This window comes from Hyla sarda, chromosome 6 (assembly GCF_029499605.1).
Source record: "Hyla sarda isolate aHylSar1 chromosome 6, aHylSar1.hap1, whole genome shotgun sequence".
Lineage (NCBI taxonomy): Eukaryota > Metazoa > Chordata > Amphibia > Anura > Hylidae > Hyla > Hyla sarda.
In genome coordinates, this window is record NC_079194.1 from 63,381,752 (window position 1) to 63,407,281 (window position 25,530).

The 25,530-nt window shown below is 44.0% G+C and overlaps 1 protein-coding gene across 3 annotated transcripts in view; it reads left to right on the forward strand.

Moving 5' to 3' along the window:
- The window catches only part of PLA2G6 (phospholipase A2 group VI), an 83,066-nt gene that overhangs the window by 45,523 nt on the left and 12,013 nt on the right, over window positions 1-25,530 (forward strand). For all 3 annotated transcript variants that reach the window (XM_056523938.1, XM_056523939.1, XM_056523940.1), the window contains 3 exons: window positions 7,650-7,813; window positions 14,458-14,608; window positions 25,037-25,173. In XM_056523938.1, the coding sequence (XP_056379913.1) occupies window positions 7,650-7,813; window positions 14,458-14,608; window positions 25,037-25,173 (452 nt within the window). The remainder of the gene's footprint in view (window positions 1-7,649; window positions 7,814-14,457; window positions 14,609-25,036; window positions 25,174-25,530) is intronic.

Consider the following 25,530-nt stretch of genomic DNA (forward strand, 5'->3'; position numbering starts at 1 on the left):
TCTTTATCCTTCCAGTACTTATTAGCAGCTGTATGCTACAGAGGAAATGCTTTTTGAATTAATTTTTTTTTGTCTTGTCCAGAGCACCATAGGTTTGCTATGAGGATTTTTCTCCTGCTCTGGACAGTTCCTAATACGAGCATCAGGTGTCAGCAGAGAGCACTGTGGACAAGACAAAAAAAGTAAATAATTTCCTCTGTAGCATACAGCTGCTAAAAAGTACTGGAAGGATAAAGATTTTTTAATAGAAGTAATTTACAAATCTGTTTAACTTTCTGGCACCAGTTGATTTAAAAAAAAATTTTTTCCACCGGAGTACCCCTTTAAGGCTGGGTTCACACCACGTTTTTGCAATACAGTTCCCATATAAATTTTCAATTTGAAAACCGTACGCAACAGTATTGGAAACCGTATGCATTGACTCTCCATTGAAAACTATATACCAAAAGATGCATCCGGTTGTGTCCATTTTGCACCCTGTATGGTTTTGTCAGTTTTTTTTTCCTGTACCCAAAACTGTAGCCTACCACAGTTTTTGGTCCAGGTGAAAAACCGTAGTGAAATGTATACTATTTTACCAGTACGTCCTGAGTCCATTCCCGCTCTATAAAGGGTCGGGCCCGGCGACCGGGACCCGTGGCTAATAGCGCGCGGCAGAACGCTGCGTCTAAAGTGAAAGTGAAACCATGCCAGTTAGCTCAGGGAGCTGTTCGGGATGGCCGCGGCGAAATCGCGGCGTCCCGAACAGCTGTTAGACACGAGGAGGGTCTCCTACCTTGCCGCCTGGTGTCCGATCGCTGAATGACTGCTCAGTGCCTGAGATCCAGGCATGAGCAGTCAAGCGGCAGAATCATCGATCACTGGTTTCCTATGAGAAACCAGTGATCAATGATAAAGATCAGTGATTGCAGTGTTATAGGTCCCTATGGGAGCTATAACACTGCAAAAAAAAAAAGGGGAAAAAAAAGTGAATAAAGATCATTTAACCCCTTCCCTATTAAAAGTTTGAATCACCCCCCTTTTCCCATTTAAAAAAAACAATGTAAATAAACATATGTGGTATCGCCGCGTGCGGAAATGTCCGAATTATAAAAATATATTGTTAATTAAACCGCACGGTCAATGGCGTACGTGCAAAAAAATTCCAAAGTCCAAAATAGTGTATTTTTGGTTACTTTTTTATATAATGAAAAAATGAATAAAAAGTGATCAACAAGTCCGATCAATACAAAAATGGTACTGCTAAAAACATCAATCACGGCGCAAAAAATTAGTCCTCATACCGGCCCATACGCAGTAAAATAAAAAAGTTATAGGGGTCAGAAGATGACAATTTTAAACTTATAAATTTTCCTGCATGTAGTTATGACTTTTTTCAGAAGTACGACAAAATCAAACCTATATAAGTAGGGGATCATTTTAACCGTATGGACCTACAGAATAAAAAGTGTCATTTTTTCCGAAAAAATTACTGCGTAGAAACAGAAGCCCCCAAAAGTTACAAAACAGTTTTTTTTTTTTTTTTTTTTTCAATTTTGTCTCACAATGATTTTTTTTTTCCGATTCGCCGTAGATTTTTGGGTAAAATGACTGACGTCATTACAAAGTAGAATTGGTGGCGCAAAAAATAAGCCATAATATGGATTTCTAGGTGCAAAATTGAAAGGGTTATGATTTTTTAAAGGTAAGGAGGAAAAAACGAAAGTGCAAAAACGGAAAACCCCCTGGTCCTTAAGGGGTTAAACATGGGAGTCAGTGGGAACCGTACAGAACCGTATGTGCGTACGGTTCCATACGGTTTTTGACTTTGCACAGTTTTTTCTTGGAATGTCAATCAAAAATGTGAAACTTTGTTCATTATGGAATGAAAAGTAACAAATGTATACGTTTTTTCTTTAAAAAAACGGATATAACCGGACATCATTTTTCAACCGTATACGGATTAAAATTTATACACACGTTTTGATAGTTTAGTCCGGTTTTGAGGAATCCGTTTTTTTTTTTTTTTGTTTTTTTTTAATCAAAAACCTGATACAGGAACTGTATTGCAAAATTGTGGTGTGAACAAAGCCTAAAATAGAGAGTGGTTAGGGGGCTGTCACATATCTGGCTACCCGGCTCAGTGACTGTGTGGTAGCCACGGGGTGCTAGGAGAAATATCTTTTCACTTTGTGATGCCAGGGCATCGTTGGCCTATACACAGTCCGAGGTTGGAGACAGCTTCTCCTGGGGCAAACATGGGGAGTAAATGAACACCCCGACGTCAGGTTATGGATAATTGTCTTTACTGAGCAGGGTGCAGATGGTATTACACGGACAGTTGGTTTTGGGAGAGAGGATGCAGTGTAATCCATTGGGAGCCCTGTTGCCTTGCTGAGACTGGTGGTGCTTTCACCACACGGATTAATACTGTAAGGGTGGATTCACACCACGTTTTTCAAGTACGTTTCCCGTGTACGTTTTCATTATTGAAAAAGTATGGAACCGTATTGAACCGTATACAGAGTGGGCCATTTAATATGGATACGCCTTAATAAAATGGTTGGTGATCTTAACTTCCTGTTTGTGGCACATTAGTATATGTGAGGGGGGAAACTTTTCAAGATGGGTGGTGACCATGGCGGCCATTTTGAAGTTGGCCATTTTGAATCCAACTTTTGTTTTTTCAATAGGAAGAGGGTCATGTGACACATCAGTCTTATTGGGAATTTCACAAGAAAAACAATGATGTGCTTGGTTTTAACGTAACTTTATTCTTTCATGAGTTATTTACAAGTTTCTGACCACTTATAAAATGTGTTCAATGTGCTGCCCATTGTGTTGGATTGTCAATGCAACCCTCTTCTCCATATACTGCTATATACTACTATATACACCGCAGGAGAAATGCTAGCACAGGCTTCCAGTATCCGTATACACTGCTATATACTACTATATACACCGCAGGAGAAATGCTAGCATAGGCTTCCAGTATCTGTATACACTGCTATATACTACTATATACACCGCAGGAGAAATGCTAGCACAGGCTTCCAGTATCCGTATACACTGCTATATACTACTATATACACCGCAGGAGAAATGATAGCACAGGCTTCCAGTATCTGTATACACTGCTATATACTACTATATACACCGCAGGAGAAATGCTAGCACAGGCTTCCAGTATCCGTATACACTGCTATATACTACTATATACACCGCAGGAGAAATGCTAGCATAGGCTTCCAGTATCTGTATACACTGCTATATACTACTATATACACCGCAGGAGAAATGCTAGCACAGGCTTCCAGTATCCGTATACACTGCTATATACTACTATATACACCGCAGGAGAAATGATAGCACAGGCTTCCAGTATCTGTATACACTGCTGTATACTACTATATACACCGCAGGAGAAATGCTAGCACAGGCTTCCAGTATCCGTATACACTGCTGTATACTACTATATACACCGCAGGAGAAATGCTAGCACAGGCTTCCAGTATCTGTATACACTGCTATATACTACTATATACACCGCAGAAGAAATGCTAGCACAGGCTTCCAGTATCCGTATACACTGCTATATACTACTATATACACCGCAGGAGAAATGATAGCACAGGCTTCCAGTATCTGTATACACTGCTATATACTACTATATACACCGCAGGAGAAATGCTAGCACAGGCTTCCAGTATCCGTATACACTGCTATATATACTACTATATACACCGCAGGAGAAATGCTAGCACAGGCTTCCAGTATCCGTCTACACTGCTATATATACTACTATATACACCGCAGGAGAAATGCTAGCACAGGCTTCCAGTATCCGTATACACTGCTATATATACTACTATATACACCGCAGGAGAAATGCTAGCACAGGCTTCCAGTATCCGTATACACTGCTATATATACTACTATATACACCGCAGGAGAAATGCTAGCACAGGCTTCCAGTATCCGTCTACACTGCTATATACTACTACATACACCGCAGGAGAAATGCTAGCACAGGCTTCCAGTATCCGTATACACTGCTATATACTACTATATACACTGCAGGAGAAATGCTAGCACAGGCTTCCATTATCCGTATACACAGCTATATACCACTATATACACTGCAGGAGAAATGCTAGCACAGGCTTCCAGTATCCGTATACACTGCTATATACTACTATATACACCGCAGGAGAAATGCTAGCACAGGCTTCCAGTATCCGTAGTTTCAGGTGCTGCACATCTCGTATCTTCACAGCATAGACAATTGCCTTCAGATGACCCCAAAGATAAAAGTCTAAGGGGATCAGATCGGGAGACCTTGGGGGCCATTCAACTGGCCCACGACGACCAATTCACTTGATGTGTTTCCCTCTTTATGCACTGAAGCTGGCACGTTCCCTGAGTTTTTCCAGCAAGATGGTGACCACCACATTATGGGTGTCAGGTCCAAGCATTCCTAGATGAACAGTTTCCTAGAAAGTTGATTGGTCGTCGTGGGCCAGTTGAATGGCCCCCAAGGTCTCCCGATCTGACCCCCTTAGACTTTTATCTTTGGGGTCATCTGAAGGCAATTGTCTATGCTGTGAAGATACGAAATGTGCAGCACCTGAAACTACGGATACTGGTAGCCTGTGCTAGCATTTCTCCTGCGGTGTATATAGTAGTATATAACAGTGTATACGGATACTGGAAGCCTGTGCTAGCATTTCTCCTGCGGTGTATATAGTAGTATATAGCAGTGTATACGGATACTGGAAGCCTGTGCTAGCATTTTTCCTGCGGTGTATATAGTAGTATATAGCAGTGTATACGGATACTGGAAGCCTGTGCTAGCATTTCTCCTGCGGTGTATATAGTAGTATATAGCAGTGTATACAGATACTGGAAGCCTGTTCTAGCATTTCTCCTGCGGTGTATATAGTAGTATATAGCAGTGTATACGGATACTGGAAGCCTGTGCTAGCATTTCTCCTGCGGTGTATATAGTAGTATATAGCAGTGTATACGGATACTGGAAGCCTGTGCTAGCATTTCTCCTGCGGTGTATATAGTAGTATATAGCAGTGTATACGGATACTGGAAGCCTGTGCTAGCATTTCTCCTGTGGTGTATATAGTAGTATATAGCCGTGTATATGGATACTAGAAGCCTGTGCTAGCATTTCTCCTGCGGTGTATATAGTAGTATATATAGCAGTGTATACAGATACTGGAGGCCTGTGCTAGCATTTCTCCTGCGGTGTATATAGTAGTATATAGCAGTGTATACAGATACTGGAAGCCTGTGCTAGCATTTCTCCTGCGGTGTATATAGTAGTATATAGCAGTGTATACGGATACTGGAAGCCTGAGCTAGCATTTCTCTTGAGGTGTATAGAGTAGTATATAGCAGTGTATACAGATACTGGAAGCCTGTGCTAGCATTTCTCCTGCGGTGTATATAGTAGTATATAGCAGTGTATACGGATACTGGAAGCCTGTGCTAGCATTTCTCCTGCAGTGTATATAGTAGTATATAGCAGTATATAGAGAAGAGGGTTGCATTGACAATCCAACACAATGGGCAGCACATTGAACACATTTTATAAGTGGTCAGAAACTTGTAAATAACTCATGAAAGAATAAAGTTACGTTAAAACCAAGCACATCATTGTTTTTCTTGTGAAATTCCCAATAAGTTTGAAACGTTTCCCCCCTCACATATACTAATGTGCCACAAACAGGAAGTTAATATCCCCAACCATTCCTATTTTATTAAGGTGTATCCATATAAATGGCCCACCCTGTAGATAGACAAATAATTGAAAACCGGAGGCATCTGGTTGCGTACGGTTTGCTTGCAATACTGTTTTCTCCCGTACTCAAAACCGTAGTTGACCCTGGTTTTGTCTCCGGTTTAAAAACCGTACTGCTACCGCATACATTTTTTTTAACATGGAGGTCAATGGGAAACGCAAACTGTTTACGGTTCTTACTTTGCACATGCGCATTTTCATCCTAAAGTCCCCACCCAACACCCCTACCATTAAAAATGGACAACATTTTCAAAAACGTATGTTTTAAAAAAAATAAAATAAAAACGGACGGAACTGTATGGACTTTTAAAAACAGTATACGGTTTACTTTTTCCCATACTGTTCCATCTGTTTTTTGGCCATACGGGTTTCTTTAGAAAAATTGATTGAAAACAGTATGGCAAAAACGTGATGTGAACCCAACCTCAGATGGGTAGATGAATCCTGGTAGGTAGGGTTCTGTCAAGGTATTGTAGCCTTCTCCGCCGGGGCATGAACTTCCACCATACGGGAGATTCTTGAAGAATGACCAGAAGAAGTAGTTTTGATTTGGGCCTTACCTTGAGGTTTCTACACACAGCACCGGTCTGGACTAGAACCGGGGCGACTAGTCCCCCACTACACTATAAGGGCAAGAATTTAGGGGTTCCCATTGGCAGGTAGGGTCACATGGGGAGTACACAGTTCCTCTCTTAAGGGGACAGTAACACAGGAATAACATATATGCAGATAACAATAGAATTAATTAGAAAAATATATTAATTTCCAATAAAGTGCAAACATAATTGATAGAGCAATAAGTCCTTTGGTGGGGCCCAACACCTTGTGCTACAAAGCTGCCCAAAGCGACCTGAAGCCACAGGACAGCCATTGGTGCTGGGACACCACAACTGATGTGACAACTGTTGGTAAAGTTCATTAGTTATCTGTGGGTGCAGGTATTTCTGCTGGCCAGATCAGTTGCCACATCCGATAAATCTAAACCGTCCCATTCTAATAAATGGAACCAGTAAGTTCATCAGTTTCCATCCGACTGCGCTGGAGGGAAACTAAGCTTGATCGCTGGATATGTGACAGCGCCATTACAGAACATTAGGAAGGGTTTGAGAGACTGAGGTGTAACTTCTAGTTCCTAGACCCCAAATGTAAAATCTGTAACTGGACGCACACTATCCATGTGCAATTTATAATGCTGGTGGTAGAGGTGCATTGGGATCCCCTCAGACACCAGGGCCCAAGGGCAACTGCTATCGCTGCATCCCCTATAGCAGTGTTTCCCAACCGGGGTGCCTCCAGCTGTTGCAAAACTATAACTCCCAGCATGCCCGGACAGCCGAAGGCTGTCCGGGCATGCTGGGAGTTATAGTTTTGCAACAGCTGGAGGCACCCCTGTTGGGAAACACTGCTATAGGCTGCCTTTGGCTGTCCGGGCATGCTGGGAGTTATAGTTTTGCAACAGCTGGAGGCACCCCGGTTGGGAAACACTGCTATGGGCTGCCTTCGGCTGTCCGGGCATGCATGGAATTATAGTTTTGCAACAGCTGGAGGCACCCTGGTTGGGAAACACTGCCCTATAGCTACGCTCTGGTGAAAAACGGATGTATGTGATATCCCAGGTACATTGAGCTATAACAGTCATATCCAGGACAACCCACAAATATAATGGATTTCCTTGTGGTTCTTCCAACGTTGCCTTATCTGAATTTAGAAAGCTCAGCCAAGCTCTTCCTATAGCCAGGTGGTTACAGGTCAGTCTTATAGCCATGTGTTAGTAACCCAAAAGCCTGTGTCTGTGATCATGAAAACATTAGACATGTACCCCAAAGAGGAGGTTATAATGCTTGTGTGCCCACAGACGGGATCGTCTTCTGTGCTTGGATGGAGGGGGGATCCGTGGACTGGTTCTTATTCAGCTGCTTATCGCCATAGAGAAAATAGCAGGCCGACCCATAAGGGAGCTCTTCGATTGGGTTTCTGGCACCAGTACTGGTGGGATCCTGGCGTTAGCCATCGTACATGGTAAGTTGAACCTTACTTTTGCCTTACAATAAAGTGTTGTAGATAGGTGTTTGGAATATTTTATTCCTTATACCTGTGTCTCTCCACCTGTTGCAAATGTATAACTCCCAGCATTCCCAAACAGCTGGAGAGCCACAGGTTGGAGACCACTGGTTTTAACATATTTGTTGTTCTATTTTCTTGGAACAACCATTTTCTGCATCCTCTTTTACCAATGTTCCGTGATACCTTCTTAGTGACACTCTATAAGTATTCAAGGAAATTCAAGAAGAAAATAACTTCCTGTGCATCATAACAGCAGCTGATAAGTACTGGAAGGATTAAGATTTTTAAATAGAAGTAATTTACAAATCTGTTTAACTCTCTGAAAAAAATGTTTTCCAGGGGAGTACCCCTTTAATGGTATTATTCCAACAAAAATATTTAGTCCCCATTCACAATATAGATTATAAATGTGTGATCTCTGAGGTCCCACCAATCACTAAATTGAGGGTCCCAAGCCCCCTGTTTTGCAGAAGTTTGGTCACACAGGTGCCTTGCCACTAAGCCTGACTAAGAGAGTGGAGCACAGCTCTTAGCTATTTTTAGACGTTCCAACTAGATGATCAATTTTTTTTTGTGCAAACTCTGGTCTCAACACTTCTCGTCAGGCTTTTTCTCCATTTTGATACCATAAAAGTTACAAACCAGACAGGAAAACACTGAAGGAGACGTTCTCCTATAGAAACTGAAGAGCCATATATATGGGAAGGAGCCCCTAGTCCAATATGCATTGAATGATGTGATTGAATGGAGCAGTGGTCATGCATCTCCTTCAGGACAGGGGGCTCTGGACAGAGACATAGTTTGTAGCTACTGGGCCCCAACGCAAAATCTGAAACAGGGCTCCATATGCCAATTATAAAACTGATCTCTTATGGGGCAGATGTGCTTTGGGGCCCCCTTAGGTACCAGGGCCCCAGTGCGACTGCTACCTCTATAGCTACGCCCCTGGCTCTGGACCTTATCCTAGTGACTGTCAGGGGTCTTAGCACTCAGATGCCCAAAATTCATACATTTATTACCTACACTCTAGACCAGTGTTTTCCAAACAGTGTGTCTCCAGCTGTTGCAAAACTACAACTCCCAGCATGCCAGGACAGCCAAAGGCTGTCCTGGCATTCTGGGAGTTGTAGTTTTGCAACAGCTGGAGACACACTGTTTGGAAAACACTGCGCCGAACAAATTTCATGCTGTCTGAGCCATTACTCACTAGGGACCATCCCTGACGACTTCTCCCCATCCTTCCAGGCTCGATTGATAGATTTCTCCTTGTTTGGGTGTAGGGTTAGCAAATGAAGCTGGGGGTGGGTGGCGGGGTTTCAGGGACTGTCCCATTGACTCTTGGTTCAGGCAGCATGAAAGTGATGACAGGTCGCCTTTTAAGTTGGTACCTGTCATTGAAAACAAAATTCAGATTGGGAAGAAACCAGCAAAAGCATACCATAAGGCGCACACCAAAACAGTTCATATAAATCTTTATTGTTGCAAAATAGAATTTTTTTTTTTTTTACAAAACGCATAGAATAAAAACAATTAAAGCAATAAAAAAAACTAATAAAAACAATTAAAACCACAGAGGGGATCCCAAACAAATGGGACCTCCCCACAGGGACACCCCAGTTCCACTAATAATAAATAGAAAAACCCTACAATCACAATAATACATCCTAAAAATAACTGTAGACAATACCCATCCCTATTCGGGCTATATAACCTGGAAACACGCACAGGACACACTAGTCAGTCAAGATAACAATCCTCAGAGTGGGCATCCTCCCAGAGTCACCACGCGTTTCATCACCCAATGGTGACTTCCTCAGGGCCGCTATATATATATATATATATATATATATATATATATATATATATATATATATATATATATATATATATATATATAATATTAATATATATATATAATGATATATTTGTGTAGTTAATAAAAAAAAATTGTCAGAGACCTATCAAAAGTATTGATTGGTCAGGGTCTAAGTTTTAAGGCCCCAGCTGATCACTAGAAAGAGCTGGGAGAAGTGTATGATTTGTGCGTTCCGTTCCAGCTCTGTGCCATGTGACAGACTGTCTCGCTCACATAGACACAGAATGGGGAGAGAAGCGTTCCAGTGATTATTTGGGGTCTGAACACTCAGACCCCTGACTGATTAAAAGTTTAACATGGTAAAAGTTTTTTAGTTGTCTCAATGTACGGACGATTAACTTCTATGTTTGCAAATCCTCTGATGTCCTCCAGGGGGCAACACAGGCCTACTAAATAGAGATACCAGATGTTAATCTCATGCTTGCTTTCTATTCACTTTACTTTTGAACACCGATAAATCTGAGTTTTATGTTGGTTCTGAATCTAGGACTGCCAAACTACTGGAAAACAAGCTCCAGTTTTAAACGATAATTATCATGAAGAAAAACTTACCATCTATCCGAAGGATAGGGGATAAGATTTAGATTGCGGTGGGTCCGAGCAATGGGGCCCCCATGCGGTGTCCTGTTTGGAGCCCTGGTTCTTCAGCACAGGAGTGCGTCACGACCCCCACCCAAAGCGGAGGCTGCCATGCCCCCTCAATGTAGCTCTATGGGAGAGCTGAAGGTTGATGAACTGCTCTCCCATAGAGCGTTATGGAGGGGACGTGGCGGCCTCTGCTTCGGGCGGGGGTTGTGATGCGGTCCTGTGCTAGAGAACCAGGGCTCCAAACAGGAGATCGCGGGGAGGCTTTAGCGCTCGGACCCCCTGCGATCTAAAACTTATCCCCTATCCTTCAGTAAACCGTTTTGGGCCCTTCCCGGTCTAGGGTACGGCCATGTTAAATGGATAAAGTTGGAACTGCTTTTAGTACTGTACTTACTGAAGACAGTTTGTAGCATTTTCTTCTATAAAGCCTGATTTTATAACTTTTTCCCAACATAGTACGGTATGGCCTTTTTCTAAGATATGGCTCCATTGTCCCAATCACTGTAAGGCCATGTTCGCCCGGAAAACACGTGTGGACATTCCACACATTTAAATGATTCGGCGGGCGCTAGGACCGCTAGAAAATGTACCCTCTTATGAGATGGCAATGCTTTTCCGTGCGGAATCCGCAGAAAGAATAGACAAGCCTATTCCGGGTGCAAATGCCACAATCAGGATTTCCATTGCATAAAGATGTGCAGCAGAATATCATAGTTATATTGTGTGAACATGGCCTAAGGTAGCATTGCCTTATCTGTGGTTTACCAGCTGTTGTAAAACTACAATTCCCAGCATGCATTTTGTAAGTTGTAGTTTTGCACTAGCTAGAGAGCCACAGGTCAGGGAACACCACAGTAAGGCCACTTTCTAGTGTCTGTATTTGTAAGCTAGAATTAGGTGAAGGTCCAGAACCTAGAAATGGTGCAAAAAAAACCAGAAGCATAATAAAAAAAAAAAATATATATATATTTATGGCTCGTTCACACTGACTAATTCTGCCAGTAGAATGTGCGCTTGGCCAAAATGATCGGCGGTAGGACCACGGATGTGCGCTGTCTTATAGACAGTTTAAACGGGTTTTCCGGGCAAAAACATTTTATCCCTTATCCAAAGGATAGGGGATAAGATGTCTGATCGCGGGGGGGGGGGCGCTGCTGAGACCCCCCGGGATCTCCCTGCATAGAATGCGGGTGCTGAATCTCCAGTTTGGAAACCTCCGGGTTTCCGGGACTGGGGACGTGACGTCACGCCCCCTCCATTCATGCCACACCCCCTCCCATAGACATGAATGGAGGGGGCGTGGCGTGACATCACGTCCCCAGTCCCGGAAACCCGGAGGTTTCCGAAACTGGAGATTCAGCACCCCCATAGAATGTGGGTGCTGCAGGGAGATCGCGGGGATCCCAGTGGCGGGCCCCCCGCAATCAGACATCTTATCCCCTATCCTTTGGATAGGGGATAAAATATTTTTGCCCGGAATACCACTTTAATTCTTTGGTAGGACATCTATTCTGGTGGAATTCTGCCAGAACAATTCCATAAAGAGCAGCATAATCTCCCTAAAAACAATGGGACTCTTGATGCAAGTGGAATGTCTGCAGTGTGAACGAGCCCTTATGTGGGGGAGATTTATCAAAACCTGTCCAGAGGAGAAGTTGCCCATAGCAACCAATGAGATAGTTTCTTTCATTTTGCAGAGGCCTCTATATAAATGCAAGAAGCGATCTGATTGGTTGCTATGGGCATCTTTTCCTCTGGACAGGTTTTGATAAATCTCCCCCATAGTTTTTTTTTCTTTTTATTCTGCTTCTGTTTTTTTTACTCACAAATACTAATGCGAAATACTGAACAGTGTCTCCTTAGGAGCAGTGCAGTCAGATGTGACAGACATGTGAAAACGTAAGGACTTTGTACAAGTAATAGAAGGGCTGGAGAGATAATAAACTACAATCTATATGGCTTTTTACGTTCCCTGGAAATGTAGTTACACTTTTAAGCTCTTTCTTCCTTTACAAGATCTTGCTTATCACTCCATTATAGCTCTTACATACGTCACGCCTTGTCCTAATAACGTCTTCGGATTGCGACACCCTCGATCCTTCATTACGGCGTCAGATAAGCTGCTACCCAAGTGGTAATGTGAGCTTCTATTGGTTGGGAGGCTGTGATGGTGCTTTCACAGCAGCCAATGGGCTAAACCACTGGGATTTCAGTTTTCGTTGATTCCGGCTGTTGTTGCAGAGTAGAGACAATAAACTACAAAGCAAAAGGGTTCTGCGTGACACCTTAATGCAATGTTTCCAAGCCAAGGTGCCTCCAACTGTTGCAAAACTACAACTCCCAGCATGCCTGGACAGCTGAAGGCTGGGAGACACTGTCTTAATGGCACGTAGCACCAAGGGGGGAAAAAAACTAATTTAATTTACAACCAAAATACTGTCTGCAACATTAAAGGAAAACTGTCACCCGTTCACCCACACTAAACCCAAAACCCCGGTTATAGTGTGGGTGAACAGGAGACCGATGCAGGGTTTCTGATTGTAACAGTATTATATATTTCTTATGGCTGTGTACAGTGGTGAAGAGTTTGATACTATGATAGTTATATTGTTCACATATATTTCAGTTAGCCTATGTGTTTTTTGTTCTGACCTGTATATGTACCTGCAGTCTGGCGCCCAGTCCCTCTGAAAGTGTACCTGTTAGATCCATCCCCCCCCCCCCCCCCCAAAAAAAAAAAACGTATCCGTGTTGCTCAGTACCTCATCCTGATCACGTACATCTAATTTTTATGTGTCTGCGACCTATATTTCTCTCAGAGAAATTATCTTTTATTTACTTGCCATGATTGCTCAATGAGGTTTATGTCCATGCAGAGGCATGGGGCGTGTCCCTCTCTTCTCCTCACTGTGATGACTCCTCCCCCCCACACTCTGCTCTGACTCACAGAGGACCAGGAACAAGCACAGCAGCTCTGGACATGCCTGCAGCCCTGTCAATCACTCATGGTGGAAAGAAAAAGAAAAAAAGAGGACAGCGCCTCGTGTATTACCCAAGATACTGTGGTCCTTGAGTAAATCGGGGCTCTAAAAAATGGCCGCTCACCTGACCACGTTAAAATTGTGTATATCACCCCTATGGGGTATGTAGAGATCCTCTGAGTTTGAACTGCTGGGATGTCATTCTGAGGAAGGAGGTATGATCCTCCGAAACCCGTCTATTTGGTATTTAAATATAGTGCTTCCTAGCACTTTCATCCTGATCTGGCTTCCACCTGATTCTTCTGATGTTCTGAACAGCGCCTTCTGACAAGGTTTATTTCTCTGAACTCTGCAATCACTCATGGTGTCCATGACTTGTTGATGACCACTGGACACTGCAGGACTGGCATGTGTCCCAGGAGGCAGGGAGACTCCTAGTGGCTACTTTTTAGACTGGCTTTTTCAGTATGTAATACTGAAAATTTTCTGATGAAAGTAATTGCAAAACATATTGGGGGAGATTTATCTCAACCTGTCCAGAGGAAAAGTCGCTGAGTTGCCCATAGCAACCAATCAGATCACTTCTTCCATTTTTGAAAAGGCCTCTGAAAAATGAAAGAAACTATGTGATTGGTTGCTATGGGCAACTCGGCAACCTTTTTTCTGGACAGGTTTTGATAAATCTCTCGTCCCCCCCCAATTGTTTTTGCATCCTTTATACCATATCAAAAGTTAATGTATCTGAAAGTGCCCATTGAAGTTCGGCTTCTTCCAGCTCTGAATTGCGCGCTGGTGGCTGGCCCGCCGTCTGGATTTGAATATTAATCAGCGCTGGTCACATGAGCGCTTGTGCCTACTGAGTGCTTACGTGACCAGCGCCAATGAATATTCAAATTCAGCCAGCGTGCAGTCAGCGCTGGAAGAAGCAGAGCTTCAGAGGGACCCGGCGCAGGACTTCAGGTAAGTATATAAGTCAGAAACCCATCATCGGTCTCCTGTTCACCCGCACTATAAGCCGGTGTATCGGGTTTAGTGTGGGTTAAGCGGTGACTGTTTTCCTTTAAGTGTAAGTGTTATTTGTGATTCTACAAAAATCTCTGCCTATATATACTTGTGTGCATGTGTAGATAATATACGCATGTTTGTCGTGGCAGGAAAGTCCATGGACTACCTCCGCTGCCTGTACTTCCGCATGAAGAATGAGGTTTTTCGCGGTTCGCGTCCGTACGAGTGCGGCCCTCTGGAGGAGTTTTTGAAAAGGGAATTTGGAGAGGAAACAAAGATGACTGATGTGAAGCACCCCAAGTGAGTGGAAGCGGCGTTAAATGTTTGAACATAAATTGCAGGAAGGCTGCGGGAAAAGTGTGTGTGTGTGTGTGTGTGTGTGTGTGTGTGGTCTCCAAATTTTGGTAACATTTAGTAAAAAATTTTAACTTTTGGCACAAATCAGCAGTTAAAATAAATAAATATATACTTAAAGGAGATATGCAGCTTTGATACTTAAAAAATAACGTTACCTATCTGATAGATCTTGTAAAGACCAAGATGTATTTGGTCAAAATCCGTTCAGCAATTCTCCTGATATGGCCTGCCCAAAGATCCCTCTGTTTGCAGCATGGAGGGAGAAGCAGAGTGATGATAGACTACATTTCCCACAATCCTCCTCTCCTATTTCCTGTAAGCTGCTGCCCTCCCTCTGCTCTCCACACTGAGGAAATTATAATAAAGTGACGCCCCACTCCCTCCCATATGTACAGTGATCCCTCAACTTACAATGGCCTCAACATACAATAGTTTCAACATACAATGGTCTTTTCTGGACCATTGTAAGTTGAAACCAGACTCAACATACAATGCTACGGAAAGTCCAGATCTGTGAAATGTGTCAATGGCTGGAAGAATTGACCAATCAGAATGGGCAATTTACTGGTAAAACCCCCGTATTACTGAAGTGTATGCACTGACTGGTGTCTGGTAGCGCCCCCTACAGTACAGGGAGGTATTACATGTTCTGTACTCTTTACCTGTACTGGGGTTACCTGCTCCTTTGGACACCAGGTGAGGACGGCTCCATGTTACTTTTTTTAGGACACTGTGTACTGTACAGGACCCTGAAGAAGCTCCTGTCCTCTACATAGACCAGTGTTTCCCAAGCAGGGTGCCCCCAGCTGTTGCAAAACTACAGCTCCCAGCATGCCCGGACAGCCTTTGGCTGTCCGGGCATGCTGGGAATTGTAGTTTTGGAACAGCTGGAGGCTCCCTGCTTGGGAAACACTGACCTAGAAAGGGATTTACAGCTCCCAGCAGATCTTTATTACTTTTATATGGAAGTATTTGCTTTATCTATATTAATCTACTTATTTTTCTTTAATCCTCACTTTTTCCTATTTTTGGATGACATTTTGGTGGCTTCAGAACCAATTACCAGGTTTCCATAGAGTTATGGTTTCAACATACGATGGTTTCAACATACAATGGTAGTCCTGCAACCGATTAATATTGTAACTTGAGGGACCACTGTATATCCCCTCCCATCCTAATGAGGTCCCTCTCCCTGGTCCAATAGAAATGCAGGCTGCGTGCTGTGTGCTGTGTGGATTCATTACAGCAGTGTTTTTAAACTGTGTGTGTGTCCAACAGTGATAAACTACAACTCCCAGCATGCCTGGACAGCCTTTAGCTGTCCGGGCATGCTGGGAGTTGTAGTTTTGCAACAGCTGGAGGCGCACTGTTGGGAAACACTGGTGCTGTCTGAAAACCACTTGCTGTCCCATCAGAAGCTCAAACTATTTTTCTGCCTCCCCCGATTGCTTTACACTGCAGCTCTTCTCCATCACATCATAGTTTGGCCCTTTTCACACTGCCATTGTGCTCAGTCGCTAACGGCCGTCATGCTAGCATTGTTTTTTTTTTTTTTCTCAAGTCTTTGAAGGCCGTTAGTAAGACTGGAGCACAAGGGGCAACAACGCGTCCCCACGGATCCCATTGACTATAATGGGGTCCGTTGGGCGCCATTCTTTTTAACGGCAAATAGCTGGAGAAAAAAACGGCTATTGCAATAATCTTTCTCCGCTATTCTCCTAACGGGCCTCACAATCCTGTTATGACACAGCAGTGTGACGCCCATTAGGAGAATAGCGGAGAAAGATTACTGCAATAGCCGACTTTTTCTCCCGCTATTTGCCGCCAAAAAGAATGGCGCCCAACAGACCCTATTATAATCAATGGGATCCGTCAAGACCCGTTGTTGCCAGACAAAAAAATAAATAAATAAATAAATAAACTTCCATTAGCGACTGAGCCCAACGGCAGTGTGAAAATGGCCTAACTATGATGTGATGGAGAAGAGCTGCAGTGTAAAGCAATCGGGAGAGGAAGAACAATAGTTTGAGCTTCTGATGGGACAGCAAGTGGATTTCAGACCACACCAGTGTTTCCCAACAGTGCGCCTCCAGCTGTTGCAAAACTACAACTCCTAGCATGCCCGGACAGCCACAGACTGTTCCAGGCATGCTGAGAGTTGTAGTTTTGCCACTGCTGGAGACACAGTTTGGAAAACACAATCATTGTTGTCTTTGGAAAGTGAGTATTGAATTTATTTTTTTTGCTTTGGCTTTGTGTGACAGATATATCATACTATACCAGGGGGTTGATAAATTTGGTGTACATAAGCAAAAAAACTATAAATCGCTATAGAATGGCACTTTGTAACACCACCTCCTCTTGTCTACTCTAAAGTCACAGTGGAGCCAGCACCTTATACAGCCCCTAAAAGAGATGGGTGGGGTGCAGGAGCCAACATGGAGGTAGCCACTCCCCCATATGTATAACACAAACATGGATAAGTTGTCCAGCACATACTGATACCGAAAGAGGTGTCGTAAAAGGTGTTGGATGTTCCAGACCTTGCAAGCCTGTTAAACTGATTGCACAGAGGCATATTCACAGTGTAGGGTCCGTCCCAATGAGGCCACTCAATGAGGTGGGATGGTCCAAACTATTTGGCCGCCAAATTGTGAGCTAAGTACCTCATTATTTGCATTTTTTTGCATTGTAGCAATATAGCATTTCATGTTTTATCTGTATCTTTGTGCTAGCAGTGTGCTGCTGTATTCTCCTGTGTGTGTGTGTGTGTGTATGTGTGTATATATATATATATATATATATATATATATATATATATATATATATATATATATATATATATTATATTGTGTGTGTGTGTGTATGTGTATATATATATATATATATATATATATATATATAATAATTTTTTAACCCCTTAACGACACAGGATTTAAATGTACCTCCTGATGCAGTGGTACTTAACGCACCAGGGTGTATATATACTTCCTGTACGTGACGTGCGCACTAGAACGGTGCTCGCATCATGCACGGCAGGTCCTTGTTGCTATCAGCAGCCAGGGTCCTGCCGGTAATGGCAGACATCAGTGATCATGCTGATGTCTGTCATTAACCCCTCAGATGCTGTGATCAATACAGATCACGGCATCTGCGGCAATGCGTGCGTTATATTAGATGATTGGATTACCCGCCGAGGTGCTGCGGGGATCTGATCATCTAAGATGGCGGCCGGAGGTCCCCTCACCTGTCTCCGTCCGTCTCCAGCAGTCTTCTCTGGTCTGCTCAATTTCAGACCAGAGCAGAAGATCGCCAATAATACTGATCAGTATATGCAATCTAATGATTGCAATAAATAGTCCCCATAAAAAGTGTAAAGACCAAGCAAAAAAAATTGGGGGGGAAAAAAATTTGCTGCTTTTTTGTCATATATATATATATATATATTAATAAAAAGCGATTTTAAAAGTGGTATTAGTAAAAAGTAGAGATCACGGCGCCAAAAAAATTAGCCCTCATACCTCCGCGTATGCTGAAAAATGAAAAAGTTATATGTTGTCAAAATAAAGGAATTTTAACCTCTTAAGGACGCAGGGCGTATGGATACGCCCTGCATCCCGAGTCCTTAAGGACGCAGGGCGTAGGGATACGCCCTGCATCCCGAGTCCTTAAGGACGCAGGGCGTATCCATACGCCCGTGGGAATTCCGGTCCCCACCGCTAGCCGGTTGGGGACCGGAGCCGGATGCCTGCTGAAATCATCAATCCTGGCATATCGCCCAGGGGGGTCATTATGCCCCCCCATGTCGGCGATCGCCGCAGATCGCTGGACAATTCAGTCCAGCGATCTGCGGCGATTCCGGGTCAATCGGGTCTCCAGTGACCCGGTGACCCGGAATTACTGGCTGTTCGGGGCCGTCTCTGACGGCCCCGAACAGCCAGAGCCTGCAGGGGTGAGGTGGCACTGGTGCCACCTCACGATCGCCCTGATTCGTCGGCCGGATTACCGGCCGACCAATCAGGGCGCCTGCTGCGGGCGTCACTCCCGCACCCGCTCCGCCCCTCTTCCGGAGGGTGTGAGCGGGTGCGGGAAGACGACTCCGGGTGCTGGGGACCACGATCCGCGGCGTCCATGTTGGGATCGGGGCCCCAGGAGCGACGGCGGCGGCGAGGGACAGCCTGTGATGGAGCAGCAGCAGGAGGTGAGTTACAGCCTCCTGCTGTTGCTTAGCAACAGCTCCCAGCATGCAAAAAGGGCATGCTGGGAGCTGTAGTTATGCAACAGCAGGAGGCAGACCACCACAACTCCCAGCATTCCCTTATGGGCATGCTGGGACTTATGGTTTTACAACAGCTGGAGGCACATTTTTTCTATGGAAAAGTGTACCTTCAGCTGTTGTATAACTACAACTCCCAGATTGCACAAACAGCTAAAGTGCATGCTGGGAGTTGTAGTGGTGCATCTGCTGGTTGCATAACTACAACTCCCAGCATGCCCGTTAGCTGTCGGTGACTGCTGAGAGTTGTAGTTTTGCAACAGCTGAAGGCACACTGGTTGTGAAACTTAGAGTTTTTTTTTTTACCTAACTCAGTGTTTCACGACCGGTGTGCCTCCAGCTGTTGCAAACTACAACTCTCAGCAGTCACCTTACACCATGCACCGTACATGCTGGGAGTTGTAGTTTTGCAACAGCTGGAGGCACACTGGTTTTGAAACACTGAGTAAGGTCACAAACTCTGTGATACATAACCAGTGTGCCTACAGCTGTTGCAAAACTAAAACTCTCAGCATGTACAGTCTGTCAGCTCATGCTGGGAGTTGTAGTTTTGCAACAGCTGGATGTCCCCCCCCAATGTGAATGTACAGGGTACACTCACATGGGCGGAGGATTACAGTAAGTATCTGGCTACAAGTTTGAGCTGCAGCAAATTTTCTGCAACAGCTCAAACTGCCAGCGAGAAACTACTGTGAACCCCCGCCCGTGCGACTGTACCCTAAAAACACTACACTACACTAACACAAAATAAAATAAAAAGTAAAAAACACTACATATACACATACCCCTACACAGTCCCCCTCCCCTCCCCAATAAAAATGAAAAACGTCTGGTACGCCACGGTTTCCAAAACGGAGCCTCCAGCTGTTGCAAAACAACAACTCCCAGTATTGTCGGACAGCCGTTGACTGTCCAGGCATGCTGGGAGTTTTACAACAGCTGGAGGCACCCTGTTTGGGAATCACTGGCGTAGAATACCCCTATGTCCACCCCTATGCAATCCCTAATTTACGCCTCAAATGCGCATGGCGCTCTCACTTTGGAGCCCTGTCGTATTTCAAGGCAACAGTTAAGGGTCACATATGGGGTATCGCCGTACTCGCGAGAAATTGGGCTTCAAATTTTGGGGGGTATTTTCTGCTTTTACCCTTTTTAAAAATGTAAAGTTTTTGGGAAAAGAAGCATTTTAGCAAAAGTCGTGAAACACCTGTAGGGTATTAAGGTTCACTTTACCCCTTTTTACGTTCCCCGAGGGGTCTAGTTTCCAAAATGGTATGCCATGTGGTTTTTTTTTTGCTGTCCTGGCACCATAGGGGCTTCCTAAATGCGGCATGCCCCCAGAGCAAAATTTCCTTCAAAAAAGCCAAATGTGACTCCTTCTCTTCTGAGACCTGTAGTGCGCCAGCAGAGCACTTTTCACCCCCATATGGGGTGTTTTCTGAATCGGGAGAAATTGGGCTTCAAATTTTGGGGGGTATTTTCTGCTATTACCCTTTTTAAAAATGTAAAACTTTAGGGAAACCAAGCATTTTAGGTAAAAATTATTATTATTTTTTTACATATGCAAAAGTCGTGAATCACCTGTGGGGTATTAAGGTTGACATTACCCCTTGTTACGTTCTCCGAGGGGTCTAGTTTCCAAAATGTTATGCCATGTGGGGTTTTTTGCTGTTCTGGCACCATAGGGGCTTCCTAAAGGTGACATGCCCCCCAAAAACCATTTGACGCTCCTTCCCTTCTGAGCCCTCTACTGCCCCCGCCGAACACTTTACATAGACATATGAGGTATGTGCTTACTCGAGAGAAATTGGGTTTCAAATACAAGTAAAAATTTTCTCCTTTTTACCCCTTGCAAAAATTCAAAAATTGGGTCTACAAGAACATGCGAGTGTAAAAAATTAAGATTGTGAATTTTCTCCTTCACTTTGCTGCTATTCCTGTGAAACCCGTAAAGGGTTAAAACGCTTACTGAATGTCATTTTGAATACTTTTGGGGGTGCAGTTTTTATAATGGGGTCATTTATGGGGTATTTCTAATATGAAGACCCTTCAAATCCACTTCAAACCTGAACTGGTCCCTGAAAAAAAGTTTCAAAATTTTGTGAAAAATTGGAAAATTGCTGCGGAACTTTGAAGCCCTCTGGTGTCTTCCAAAAGTAAAAACTCATCAATTTTATGATGCAAATATAAAGTAGACATATTGTATATGTGAATAAAAAAAAATTATTTGGAATATCCATTTTCCTTACAAGCAGAGAGCTTCAAAGTTAGAAAAATGCTAAATTTTCAAATTTTTCATCAAATTTTGGGATTTTTCACCAAGAAAGGATGCAAGTTACCAAAAAATTTTACCACTACGTTAAAGTAGAATATGTCACGAAAAAACATTCTCGGAATCAGAATGATAACTAAAAGCATTCCAGAGTTATTAATGTTTAAAGTGACAGTGGTCAGATTTGCAAAAAATGGCCGAGTCCTTAAGGTGAAAAAGGGCTCAGTCCTTAAGGGGTTAAACCATGCTGATTTGGTTAAAAAGTTTGAGGTTTTTTTTTTTAATTCAAAAGAGATTTTATTGAAAACACAATAAAACAGTACATAAAGTAATGCAAAATGCAAAAACTGGGATACATACAAAGGTCCAGGGGCCAGGGAAGGCCCAAAGGGACTAAAAACGTAGCAATGAAGTCATCAAAATAGGCAGCATTTCAAGCGAACATTGCGATTCATATGGAGGAGTGAAGGAAATAGCGAGACAAGGAGAGGAGTAGCAAGGCAAAGAAGTAGGGCGCCAAGGGGCACCCACAATTAGATGCAGAATTACAAAGAAAAACAAGCCAAGAGGAAGGGCAGGGTACTAAATGACGCCACTTCTGAGTCTAGAAAAGCAAGCAAACGCAATACCAAAGATAGAAATTCACAAGAAGGGACAAACAACAAAAGAGCGACAAGGGAAAAGAAAGGTACAAAGAGAGGGAAGAAAGAAAAGACACAGGAGGAAATCACAAGGAAGGGAGGGCCAGACCACAAACAAGGAGGAGGGGTGAACCGGCTGAGCGCGCGCCCATCCATCACCCTAGCTTCTAGAAGCTATCTCAGGGTTCTATACCTATCAGAGGAGCAAAACAGAGACGAGGGGAGCCAGACAGCTTCCACACGGGTCGCATCAGAAGGAAGGGTAGTTAATAACTCTTCCATACGCCGAGTCTGAGTGACCTCCGCAAACCATTCCTCAATGGTGGGGGGATCTGGAGATTTCCATTTCCGGGGGATGAGAGTCTTGGCGGCCTGAAGCAGGTGACATGCAAGGGATCGCTTTATAGCTAGACTGTGCCATCAGGAACATAAACAGCAGGACAGCTTCTGGAGTATGAGGGATAGAGATATTCGACACTTCAGAAATAACTTGGAGAACCAATCGCCAGAAGGGGGCCAGCGCAGAGCAATCCCACCATATATGCGTCATCGTACCCACTGCAGTTCCGCATCTCCAGCATGTCTCGGGCACCAAAGGGTACCAGCGATGAAGCATCGCTGGGACACGGTACCAACGGGACATAATTTTAAAGCAGGTTTCTTGAGCCTTGGTGGCGATTACGGCCTTATGAGTCAGGAAGAAACACCTGGCCCATTCCTCCGAAGAGAATGATTTACCCAACGCCGCTGCCCAGGCGAGGCAATAAGCCGGCAGGGAAAGAGATCTGTGGGATAGTAATAGATCATAGAGAATGGAAATGCAGTGTCTAGGGTACGATAAGGCAGTGCAAAGGCATTCAAAAGGCGTCAGTTCACGGTGCAGTGCAAAATGAGCAGGGAGCGAGGAGTAAAAGTGGCGCAATTGAAGATAGGCAAAAGGGGCCCGTTGGGAAGATGGCCTTTCCAGAAGCAGGTCGTCCAATGGTTTAAGCTGACGCGCAGCTAGCATGTGACAAAAGCGGAGAGGAGCCGCCGAGGAGGCACCAAAAAAGGCACCCTCTGAGGAGGCTCCAGACGGGAAGCTTGGGTGATCTGTAATCGATAGAAGGGGACCCTGGCGATCAATGAGGCCACCACTCGACCTCGCAGAGTATAGAGAGGTAAGAGTGTGGCGTGTGGAATAAGAAGTTGGGTAGGAGGCATGTTGGGCAGAGGACCAGGTCCAAGGCAAGGTGGCCAGGGCTTTGGGGCAAACATCTTGAGCCAGGCGGACCCACAGCTTAGAAGTGGAGTTGTACGACCAGTCAAGGACACGGGCATACACACAGGCAAGAAAGTATAAGCAAGTTTGAGTTTTTTTAAGCGGTACAATAATAGAAAAGTATGTTATCATGGGTATCATTTTAATCGTATTTACCCACAGAATAAAGAAAACATGTCTTTTTTACCATATTGCCTTCCATAATTTGCAAAACTGTGGTTTTCTTTTCAATTTCCCCACACAAATAATAATTTTTTGGTTGCGCCATACATTTTATGGTTAAATGAGTGATCTCATTATAAAGGTTATAAAGGACAACTGCTTCCACAAAAAAAGCCCTCATATTGGTCTGTGGTTGAAAATATAAGAGTTAGGATTTTTAGAAGGCGGGGAGGAAAAAACGAAAATTCTAAAATAAAATTGGCTGCGTCCTTAAGGGGTTAATATTTTATGTTATATATTTAATAATATATAGATAGAATAGAAAAAGTAGAAATCCAATGCAGCATTCCAAAGTAGTGAAAAAAGTGAAAACGTTTGAATCCATCAACAATGTGTACAGCAGCAACGTTTCCACTCCATACTGAGTCTTTGTCAAGCTTGAAAAAGATTCGGGTTTTAGTCGAAACGTTGCTGCTGTACACATTGTTGATGGATTCAAACTTTTTCACTACTTTGGAGTGCTGCATTGGATTTCTACCATAAATACTCGAGTATAAGCCAACCCGAATATAAGCCGAGGCCCCTAATTTCACCCCAAAAACCCAGGAAAAGTTATTGACTCGACTATAAGCTTAGGGTGGGAAATACATCATCCCCCCCCCCATGTAACCATCCAGACCCCCCCCTTCATCATCGCCGCCTGTCAATCCCTTCATCAGTGGTCTTCAACCTGCGGACCTCCAGATGTTGCAAAACTACAACTCCCAGCATGCCCGAACAGCCATTGGCTGTCCAGGCATGCTGGGAGTTGTAGTTTTGAAACCTCTGGAGGTCCGCAGGTTGAAGACCACTACGGCCTTCGTCATCATCCAGACCCCCCTTTTGTTTTGTACCCACCTCCCCTCGGCGGGAAGTTAGGGTGAGCTGGTCCGGGCCATCTATGCTGCAGGGACCGTCCGGTGGGGAGGGTTAGTCATTGCGGGCTGTCCATTTTCACCGGGGGGGCCTCTTCTCCGCGCTTCGGGCCTGGCCCCGGAGTAGTGACGTTGCCTTGACGACGACGCACAGGGACGTTCATGCGCAACGTCCCTGTGCGTCGTCAAGGCAATGTCACTAGATGGCCTGGACCAGCTCACCCTTCCTTCCCGCCGAGGGGAGGTGAGTACAAAACAAAAGGGGGGTCTGGATGATGGCGAAGGCCGCAGTGGTCTTCAACCTGCGGACCTCCCAGAGGTTTCAAAACTACAACACCCAGCATGCCCGGACAGCCGATGGCTGTCCGGGCATGCTGGGAGTTGTAGTTTTGCAACATCTGGAGGTCCTCAGTGGTCTTCAACCTGCGTAGGGATTGACAGGCGGAGAGTTCACTCGAGTATAAGCCGAGGGAGAGCGTTTTCAGCACGAGAAATCGTATTGAAAAACTCTGCTTATACTCGAGTATATACGGTATTTCTGTTGTATTCAAGAGGGACTGTCGGGACCTGGTCTCTATTCTTTGCCTGCACCCGCCTGGACTTCCCTTTTATACTTGAGTGCTGCTGAATCTGAGATATGTATGTGTGTGTATGTATGTGTATATGTATGTGTGTATATGTGTGTATATATATATATACATATATATATACATATATATATATATATATATATATATATATATATATATATATATATATATATATATAATTCTTTCTTTCTTTTTTTTTTTTTGTAAATATCCCAATTATACATATTACACAAATCTTTTTTTCTGCTCTTTCAGGGTGATGGTGACTTGTACAATGTCGGACAGGCACCCTGCAGAACTGCATCTTTTCCGAAACTATGAGCCACCGAATACTGGCCGACAACCAATATTCAAGAGGCTTGCTTCATTCCGTCCAGTGACAGGACCAGAAGGTGATTTATGGGTGCAACCATAAGAAGGGTGTGGGCCCCAAAACAATGTTATTTATGTTTGAGGAAATACTTCACACAATGGTCTGGCTGTAGCTTTTGTGTAAATGTCTGATGGCTGCACAATACTGAGCGTCGATCCATAAAAGAGCCTTTACACGGCTGATTGTGCAGTTCAGGTCATGTGAATGATCGCTGGATCATTTGTGCGGCCCTTTAATCCTCATTGTCAGCCTCACATCACATGTTTACACGGGAGGACGATGTGGAGCTGACGACTTTTTATACCTGTATAAAAGACACGATCCACAGACAAATGACCATTTTCTCATTCATTGACCGAGTGCTGGCACTATTACA